At 44.3% G+C, this 10,426-nt stretch overlaps 1 protein-coding gene across 4 annotated transcripts; it reads left to right on the forward strand.

Moving 5' to 3' along the window:
• Positions 1–3,470: 3,470 nt before the first annotated feature.
• On the forward strand, positions 3,471–8,294 carry LOC109760903 (pentatricopeptide repeat-containing protein At1g77360, mitochondrial). 4 transcript variants are annotated; one of them, XM_040390918.3, is made up of 6 exons: positions 3,519–5,382; positions 5,796–5,913; positions 6,482–6,521; positions 6,624–7,664; positions 7,885–7,914; positions 7,992–8,294. In XM_040390918.3, exon 1 carries the CDS (start codon positions 3,908–3,910, stop codon positions 5,360–5,362), a length of 1,455 nt encoding a protein of 484 aa, XP_040246852.1. In that variant the 5' UTR covers positions 3,519–3,907; the 3' UTR covers positions 5,363–5,382; positions 5,796–5,913; positions 6,482–6,521; positions 6,624–7,664; positions 7,885–7,914; positions 7,992–8,294. The 4 variants fall into 4 exon arrangements, with proteins under 4 accessions (XP_073354330.1, XP_040246852.1, XP_040246851.1 ...); XM_040390917.3 differs by having other exon boundaries at positions 5,832–5,913; XM_040390920.3 differs by lacking the exon at positions 5,796–5,913 and having other exon boundaries at positions 3,520–5,382.
• Positions 8,295–10,426: the final 2,132 nt, after the last annotated feature.

Below are 10,426 nucleotides of genomic sequence, written 5' to 3' on the forward strand. Positions count from 1 at the left end.
AAAACCAAGTCCAGCTCTCCTCAGACTCTGTCTCCAGCACACCGTAGGCAACTGGAAATACAAAACTGTGTGCATCAACTGCACAAGCTGCTACTAACTATCCTTTAAACCTCCCTGTGAGAAAAGTGGCATCAATAGCCAAATAAGGCCTGCAGCCTGCCAAAAAAACCCCGGCGACAAGCCTCAAAGCAGACAAAAACCCTCCTAAAGCATTCCTTGGTCTTTGTCACTCCCCTGAATGTGTACTCCACGGTGTGGTGATCAATATCTACAATACTACCTGGGCTTGTCCTCTCCACTTCACCTTTGAATGAATACAACAATTGAAAACTTTCCTGCCAGTTACCATAAATAGAATCCATAGCATGTTGTTTACCACTGAACAACCTCATGTATGGTAAATCTATCTTGAACTTATCTTTGATGTTCTTCTGCAATTCCTTTGGACCCACTTGCTGGTTTTCTTTCACCCACTTCTTTACTTCTTCTGCCACCCATCTTGACTTGGCTCTACTGATTGTATCCTTCCTAAGGATTGATTCCTGGCATGTGTGCTTAAAAGGGTTCACTTTGACCTGAACATTAGTGCTATTTCGCATTTTAGATGCGAGCAGCCTCCATGGACAACCCTCAGTCGGACAGTGCACTCTGTAACGTACTTGATCGCTCTTGTCAACTTTGAAAGTACGTTATACCTTGATGCAGTATGTCACAAGTGCATTTCTACACTCATTCATGGATGCAAAAACTGTACCTTCTTCCATATGAGGGTTCAAAGGGTCCCATTCAACAGCTGCAAGGTCTTCGTCCTCACCCACCGCGTCATCATCCACACGGACTGCATTGTGAGCCTCATCTTGGTTTTCAGCCCGAGGTGCCCGTCGTAAATTCCGAATAACATCAGAATATAGCTTCTCTTCATCAACCCTGGAATTGTAGTCATCATGCTCCACTTCAAGGGGGACCCTACTGCCGTTGCCCACACTTGTCGAGCCACCACGTCGTCGTGCACCAACTGAACTGTTCTGGCTAGAGATGCCATTACGACGACTTGGTTCTCCCAGAGATGTTGCACCCGACATCCTAGGTCCAAATGCCTGCTCAAGCACATCAACTTGCAGCCTCACATGAAAATTATCTTTCTCTTTATGCCTAACAAACATGGTAGCCAGCTCTTCATCATTACTAACTGTCACCCATTTCTTTTCCCCATCATAGTATTTGTATACCACTTCATCAAGCAAACCCCAAGGATATTGGCTATAAATTACCTCCCCAAATTGTCTGAAACTCCAATTACTAGCCATTGGCAACCGATAATCGAAACCTCCTTGGTATTTCTTCTTATCCTTTGCATCGAACATGTACTGGTCCCTTCTAATGTGCACCAAGAAAGCAAACCGCAACTCCATCCTAACCGACGAAAAACAGAGACGCAATCAGCACACTAATTGGGCAAACCTACTCGAATCGAGTGTTCAAATGCACAACTAAGCTCAATCTAAACAGGAGGCGAGACTTACCCCTCGGGAACTCAGTCGTGGACGCGGCGGATCTCCGGCCCGATGCCTGCCTCGCCAAATACTCCGGGGTCGCCGCTGCTCGCCATTTCTCCCTAGGGTTCTTCCTCCTAGTTCAAACAGCTCCAGCAGCCCCCCACCTTTGAGCGCTCCGGCCGGGCGCACGGAAGGAGGCCGCGCCGCGGGTCGAGCAGGTGGCGGGCGCCCCACCCGTGGCGTCGCAGGAAGGTGGCGGGCGTCGCAGGTAGCCGTGGAGCGTAGGCGCAGGACGGTAGCAGCGGAGCAGGCCGTGCAGCTGGTGGCGGGGCAGGTGCTGGCCGCGGCGCAGGTGGCGGCGGCGGCGGCGCAGGACAGCCGGCCGGCGGATGGGCAGAGTGAGCTAGAATCCTATGAATGATTTGGGGATTATGTTGCACGGGCTTACATGTCAGCTCTGGACCCACGTCCACGCGGTCCCACGTGTAAGCTCCGGACCCACAACCACTAACGCCGGCGGACGGAATGGACTCAAATATGGCCGTTTGGCCTCGTCATAGTAGTTGTGCATGGACTAGGGGCAAAACTGAGCACAATTCGCATCTGAGGTCAAAACTGAGCACACGGACACCACTGAGGGCAAAAGGATAATTAACCCAACGATGTTTGGCGACTAGAGCTGTGGTGTTATAATCATCGGTTGTTGCCCTTCTTAGGTCTTGTACTAACTCTTACTTCTATCAATGTATTGAGACACAAGTCTTTTACGTTTTCTTTTTTGAAGAAAAAACTAGGTTTTGTTTTGAATTTGGGAATCTGGGGCCATTATTTGATCTGCCATTCTGTAGTGTATATGTGCAATGAGTGCCCTGCAGAACTTGAGTTGTTCTGATTGGCCATCGGTGGTTAACCTCACATTTTGGTTTCATACAAACTACTTTATGCCTTGTTTCAAAATAGGAGGAGTACATTTTTTACTACTTTTTACCTTCATTAAATAAGTATGTTATTTTACTCTTCAAGGTCCATATGGCCTCATCTTCTCTCTGGCCTTTTTATTTTAAGGCAAACATGTAGATGTGAGATATTTTAAGAAACAAAATCCACCTTACAGGCAAAATGTAGAGTATACTTCTGAATACAAGATGTAAGATGCAGAATATACTTTGCTATGTCTTTTCCCAATAGTCGATTGTTTTTTAACTATCTTGTGTGCTTTTAAAATTGTGTTTCTTTATAATTGGAAAGGTCAAGCAAATTGTAATACTGGGAGCTAGGGAAGGAACAAGCAATACTCCCACCAATTACTTGCTCAAATCAGATAAAACTAGCTGTAATGTAGCTAGATAATCACACACAGGTGGCATCTTTTTTTAATGCCTTATGCAGCTTTTGAATATTACTATGTTTGAAACACTGGCAATGACGAGGGGCACATTTTTTTAACTGGTATTCTTATCTGTAACTTTCACGATAATAAAATGAAGTCTGTAGTTGGTTCTACTCCGTACTTTTTAACTGTTGTTCACTTGTCTTTTCGTCCATTAATTTGTTGGCATGGTTAACTCAGCATCAAAATGGAAAATCTGTGTTGTCTGTCGAGATCTCCACCCTCAGTTGCAGTAACTCACACTGGATTTGACGCTGGTGCTATCTAATTGTAATGACTGTGATGATAGTTTAATACAAGTGCAATCTTTTCCCTTCTTGATAAGTGGCATACGTATGGCACAAACATATGGCAACGTCGAACGGTTTTGATGTCAAGTTTAGTGACGTGAGGATGACAACTTTCTTTTGGATGGCAAATTTCAGTTTATTTTTGGGGTTTTTTATGGCAACTTTAGTTTAAAAAACGTTAGGGCCGAAGTGCTTTGTGCTATTTTATTTCTCCCTCGCAAAAAAAAAAGGAAGTGCTTTGTGCTACAAGTGTGGCACTTATCATTTGGAAAAAAATGAAAGAAACAGAGGAGAGGAGGGGCATTATTTTCCAGAAACTTCAGTTTGTATCTTTTTTGGGCTTGAGTGGACTGAGAACGCATACACACCCAACAGACAGGTTCACTCGGCCTGCTCAAGCCCTCCTGCTTCTCTCTTCCACAGGCCATTTTCTCTCCCTCAGTCGACGACGTTTAGATTCCGACGGCCTCCGCTGGACGAGAAGGTTGAGAGGGTTCCGGTTGTGAGCGGGAGGCAGGGCTTGAGGTGGAGGGAGGGAAGAACAGAGCGGTGGAGGCGGATGCGTGCGGCTACAGCTGGAGTGATCGCGGCGAAGGAGCGACGCCCCGCCCAGTTGCCGCCGCCGGCCGCCGGCCACCGCAGAGCGAGACCTCAGTGAGGCAGTGAAGTACGGGGGTTCTGCGCGAGCTCCACCACAGCAGTGTCAGCGTGTGGAAGTCGGCGATAGCAGAATGGCTGGTTTCCGTCTCACTGGTCTGGAGGCACGCAAGGTGTTTGTTAGAATGCTTAGCAGCGGGACAGGTGGCAGCGATGCGGCTGTGGACGCCTTTGACCCTGCCAAGCGCCTCTGCAAGCTCATCATCTCCTGCCGGCAGGCCTCGGGGCTTGAGATCGAGCTCGACCACAGCGACCTCCGAGTCACCCCGGATGTCGCCGAGCGCGTCCTGGAGCGCCTCGACAACGCTGGTATGCTCGCGTATCGCTTCTTCGAGTGGGCGCGCAAGCAGAGGCGTGGCGGCTGCGCCCACACCGTCCGCTCCTTCCACACGGTGGTCGCGTCCCTCGCCAAGATCCGCCAGTACCAGCTCATGTGGGACGTCGTTGCCATAATGCGCCGGCAGGGCGTGGTCAATGTCGAGACGTTTGGAATCATAATGCGGAAGTACGCACGGGCGCAGAAGGTCGATGAAGCTGTTTACACGTTCAATGTCATGGAGAAGTACGGCGTGGTGCCCAACCTCGCCGCTTTCAACAGCCTGCTTTGCGCGCTGTGCAAGTCCAAGAATGTGCGCAAGGCGCAGGAGATCTTTGAACAGATGAATGGCCGGTTCAGCCCTGATGCCAAGACCTATAGCATCTTGCTTGAGGGTTGGGGAAGAGCGCCTAATCTCCCAAAGATGCGAGAGGTCTACAGTGAGATGCTTGAAGCAGGCTGCCAGCCTGACATAGTCACATATGGCATCATGGTTGATTCCCTCTGCAAAACAGGTCGTGTTGAGGAAGCTGTCTTTGTGGTGCAGGACATGAGCTCCAGGGGCTGCCAACCAACAACCTTCATATACAGTGTGCTCGTGCATACTTACGGTGTTGAAATGAGGATCGAGGATGCTGTTGCAACATTTTTGGATATGCAGAAGGACGGGATCGTGCCAGATGTTGTGGTTTATAATGCACTTGTCACTGCCTTCTGCAAAGTGAAAAAATTTGACAATGCATTTAGAGTCATGGATGACATGGAAGGCCATGGAATCACCCCAAACTCAAGGACCTGGAACATCATCCTTAACAAGATGATTAGCCTTGGAAAAGATGAAGAAGCATACAGGGTCTTCCGCCGTATGATAAAGCGCTGCCAACCAGATTCTGATACATACACCATGATGATAAAGATGTTCTGTGAGAATGACAGGTTAGAGATGGCACTGAAGGTATGGAAATATATGAGGTTGAAGCAGTTTCTGCCAAGCATGCACACGTTCTCTGTGCTGATCAACGGGCTGTGTGACAAGGGTGAGGTTAGCCAAGCTTGTGTTCTGCTTGAAGATATGATAGAGAAGGGCATTAGACCCCCTGGTTCAACATTTGGCAAGCTGAGGCAGCTCCTTCTGAAGGAAGGAAGGAAGGATGTGCTTGAATTTCTCGTTGATAAAATGAAGATTCTGATACAGGAACCTTTGTTTGATTGACCATTCATTATGTTCCAATGGTACTACTGCTCAATCCTACAGCTGCCACCCATGGCTCATTTGAAATAATAATTTCAGGGTTACTTTTGCTATTGCTTGTGGGATTTCTGTTATTGTTTGTCGAGCATGATTTTTCTCTTTTTATTAAGGCCATGGTGTTAATCTATGTTTGGAAGAAACACTTTCCATCTTCCGGTCTCAATTGTATCAGGATAATCCAAATGATAGTCAATTGTGCGATAATAGTTCAGGTTCATACAATTTGTAATTTCCAACTACAATTACTTCATAAGTACCTCATCGTTGTGCTATCAACGAAACTGGATACAGTTTTATATGGTGCTATCAGCATCTTCCTTGTATTAGTTCCACTTCTGTTAATATGTTGCAGCTAATAATTTTGTATCTTTGGTTTCTTTTATTTATTTCACAGCAGGAGACAAAGGCTAATAGTGATTCTTCTTCATAGGTAGTTTAGTTGAAAAGATATCACCTCAATGTCTCTGTGAAAAGGGGGGAAATCAATTCAATGTAGATTTTCTTTCACCGAGGTAAAATTGTACATTTTTGTTTGATCAGCCCTCAGGTTCAGTCTCTAACAAAGCAGAGCCACAAGTACAGTTGTATTGACCTTGCAGTAGTCAGAGAAGATTATACATATTATACACTAATATTTGATTACTCCATTTTCTAGATTGCACGTTAACTATTACTCCCTCCGTATTAGTTGTCGCTAATTTAGTACAAAGTTGTACTAAATCAACGGTAACTAATATGGAACGGGGAGTAGAACCTAGCAGATTTTGGGCATGTACAGATTTCCTTTTTGGCCGTACTCTGTCCATCTGTTGAGTCATGTGTATTTGCTAAAATGCACAGTGCTCTTGTTATAATTGGTTTCGTAGCGTCTTATGTTGGTTTATTTACTTGCTTGCTGCATTTACTTTTATTTTTTATATTGCAATGCCGCTAAGTTTTCCAAAAAAATTGAAAGTTCCTTGATTGCAAAGTTTAACAAGAAAAAGGCATCTTATTTCACAACTATGTTGTTGATTGATTTTACATTAGATCTGATTCTGAATATGACACATGATGTTCAAGTTTTTTTCTATTGTGCAGGCTTGAGGGAGCAAATGTCCAATTCTCCAGGATGGATAAGGTTTTTCTCTTTGACATATTCTTGTAGTAATTATATGTCCATGATGAAATCTCTTCTTCAGACTGCCTAAAAACTATTGTTGTCTTGTGTCATAATTCATAGGTAAAGGTAAATCCAATTATAAGAAAATAAAGCCATTGACAAGAGGCATAGAGGTTTCCTTGGAAAGGTCAAGAAAAAGCCAACACTGGCAATCAAACCCAAATCTTGAAGCTTTGATGGGCTCTGCACATCAGATGGCTATGGCTGTAAAAAAAAACAGATGCCTCAAGACCCTGGGCTGAATTCGCAGTGCTCAAGCGCTTTTTGGGGTAGCGGCGGAATCCATTGTGGGCAACGGGAGGCAAGAAAATTCTGGTCTGACCGGTGGTTGCAAGGCAGAACAATCACTGAGTTGGCTCCTAACTTGATCAAGTTGATCTCCATAAGAGTTGTTAAACATCGAACTGTTGCTCAAGCCCTGAACAGCCAAGGCTGGGTAACTGACATCAAAGGAGCCCTAACGGTACAAGTGAATTATTGAGTATCTTCAGATTTGGGACATGGTTGATAATCTGGTCTTACATCAGAAAGTTCCTGATCAGCAGCGGTGGCGTTTCACTCGGTCAGGTTCCTACATGAGTACATATGCATATCACACTTTCTTCATTGGAACCACATCAAGTTCGCACCTTGGAAACAAATCTGGAAAAGCTGGGCTCACCTGCACTGCAAATTTTCATTTCGTTAGTTGTAAACAGCCGGTGTTGGACAGCTGACCGACTTGCGAAGCGCGGCCTTCCCTATCCAGTTGCTTGTCCCCTCTGTGATCAGGCTGAGGAAACAATCCAGCACACCATCATCTCATGTGTGTTTGCTCAGCAGATCTGGACACTAATTTTCCAAAGGTTGGGCCTGATTGCTATTGTCCCTCAACCTACTGCTGCTCGGTTCTCTGCTTGGTGGAGCAATGCTATCAGTAGGGTTCCAAAGGTGCTGAGAGAAGGCCTCAACTCCCTGATCATTTTAATACCTTGGGGGCTTTGGAAGCACCGAAATGATTGTGTTTGAAGGGGCAAACCCAAGTGTTCAGGTGGTTTTGCAAACAGTGGATGAGAGTGGTTTATGGTGTCTGGCTGGAATCTCTGTGCTTTATAATCTCAGGTGCTTTATAACAAGTTCAGCTTCAAAGCACTCATCTTGTATCCTCCTCTTTGGCTATTTAAAATAGTGGGACCTATTTTCTCCAGTTCATGCAACATGTTTGTGTGTTTGACTTGGAAGTTTGTGTATACTTTATGTACTGAATTTCTGGTATGCCATCTTTAAGTTTACATTGCTGAACTGAAGAATATGATACTACTGTTTTTGTTTACAATTTCAGGAAGAGACGCTTGAAGTTCATCAAGTTTCGGTTAGTATTTAAAGAACTGCTTAAGATTAATAAGAAAACATTATTTTTATTCACAATGTATTGAACTTCTGTCTTAGGGCAAGGGATCATTGCATTGAAACTTTACATGCGTGAAGGATAGTACTATGCTTCGTCTGGCAAGCTCCTACTACTTGGTGTCTAAAAAAATAGTTGTGGTTTGCCAAATGGAAACAAGAATTATCCTGCACTGGCACTGCAAGTATATTTCAACAACTTATAAGTATTGGAATTATGGTGCGTGGCCTCATGCTCCCCATGGCAATTTTGGAGGAATCGCCTAATGTTCTATGTTCTGCATGACTGAAACTGAATGGTACCACTATTATTCAACTTGCATCTGGGCAAAGTTTCGCGTGCTCCATGTTTGCCTGCTAATGCAGTTCTTTAAATGTTCCTTTCCACGTACAGTACAAACTTCATGAGCACACCATACACTAGCAAAAGAAGACAGAATTTTTATTTCCGTTTTTTCCTGACCATCTGGGGAGCGTCTGTGTCTGCGTGCTCCTAGGAGCCATGGCGCAACCTCTGTTTTGCAGATCATATTGTAGCTGTATGTAGATTGAACATTCTCAGGAGGTGGGAAGGCAAAGAGGACAGAGGAGTACCGACGGATGGCCCCGCTACGGGATGACGATGGCCCGATGCGGATCACGGACGAACGGAAAAAAATTATATGAGACCAGGTCTCACGGTTAGCAGGTGAGACCCGTCCTGATAGATGACACGTGGCATTCACAAGTCATAAAGCATTTAATCTCTCCTCCTTGGTTTTAGGTGGGGGTGGGGTAGATGCTTTGTGATTTATAAATGCAGGTTTGCTATTTCACATCTAGATGTGAAATAGTTATCTCACATCTAAATCCAGAATCGTTGCATCTTATTTGTCTTTAATTTTCGTGCTAACTTGATCTTATGTTGGTTGTTCGTATGCGCTTCTTCGTCAGCACATTGTCTCGACGTGCGTCCGTTATTTGGCTGCGTTATCATCCAAGCTAGGACGGGCCACGTTTTTTTTTCTTTTCTTGTCCGTGTCAGCCCATTCAGATTTTTATCGTTTCTTAGGCAGCGCTATCACATGCCCTGGGACCGGGCCACTTTGTGTTCTTTTTCTTTTTCTTCTTCATTTTTGTTTCTTTTCATTCATTTGTCTTTAAATTCATAAATTTTTTAAAAAAAACATGAGATATATTTATCTCATATCTAAGTTTCTCACACGTGATCTAAAGCTATAATTTTTGTGCAGATTTGTGATCGTCCATTGCACACGATTTTTTTGAGCAAATCCGCTGCACGTGAATTCCTTCCAATGTTTGCGTGCGCGTGTGGCCAGTTGGTTGTGTTACATGTGCGTGTGGATTGGCCTTTTTGTTTGTGTGTGGGCCTGATCTGGGCTGGTCTTTTTTGTCTATGTTTGTTTGGAGAGTAGGCCTATTTTGTCTTTATGCTTCGGGAAAGAATTGGAAGTGTCAGAGGCGAGCATTTTTTTCAAGTATTTCCTGTTCGCCACTCTCTATACTCACTTATTTTGTTTTTTTTCTTGTTTGTTTTTTCTAAATTTTTCTCTTGGGTTTTAAACTTCTGTTTTTTGTTTCTTTTTTGGTCGTAAAATCCTTGATTTTTATAATTTCATATTGTATTTTTAAATCCACAACTATTTTAAACGATGTCTCGTCTAAGTTTGTCATTCTTTTGATTTAGTTTCATAATTTTCGTGTAAGCGCTCTATCTCTCGCCTCGCTTGTCATTGTTTGTTTTTGTGTATCATGTTGTTGGTCTGGGCCTGTTTGGCTCCACTTTTGTCGACCCATTATCGCAGCCCACTAGCAACCCGTTCGCTATGTTGTTTCCGAACTGTGACGTAGAATTGGAAGAGACAAAGAAAAAGAAGCTATATCGCGGTCGCCTTCTTTTCCTGTTCATTTTGACACTGTCTCATTCCTTCTAAATTCATCAAGATGAGATTTAGCAAGATTGTCGGCTAATGTATTCATGTGTCGCATATTCTGTTTTGTCCACTTTGTCGGTTCATTCGTGGTGCATGTATGGTTTTTGTCAGACTTATTTTTTGCTTGCGTTCTTGTGGCCTACTTTTCATCTCATCTGTGTTGTAGATGTGGGAGAGACATGTTATGTCGCTTGTCGTTGCCTTTTTCTATTATCCTTTCAAGTTCGACGTTGAAGATACATGCTCTATTGAAAAGACAAGCTTTGCCTTACGGTCGATATGCAACTGGGTCCAACCAATTTTTGTCTTAGTTGCAAGTTCATCCTTAACACAGAACGAGGGCCGCCATTTTTTCCCTAGTAGCAACTCTAGCCCTAACATGCAATTTTTGTTCCGTTGCAAGTCTACCTTCTTTTACCAGTTGCAAGTCCACCCTCGACTCGCAACTGGGCCCAACATCTTTTGTCTCAGTTGCAAGTTCACCGTTGACTTACAACTGGGGCTCGATCTTTTTAGTCTCAGTTGCAAGTCACCCTTGACTCG

Source organism: Aegilops tauschii, chromosome 5 (genome assembly GCF_002575655.3).
Source record: "Aegilops tauschii subsp. strangulata cultivar AL8/78 chromosome 5, Aet v6.0, whole genome shotgun sequence".
Classification (NCBI taxonomy): domain Eukaryota; kingdom Viridiplantae; phylum Streptophyta; class Magnoliopsida; order Poales; family Poaceae; genus Aegilops; species Aegilops tauschii.

Coding starts and splice junctions, on each gene's coding strand:
- LOC109760903 (XM_073498229.1), top strand. CDS start 3,908: ATGGCTGGTTTCCGTCTCACTGGTCTGGAGGCACGCAAGGTGTTTGTT.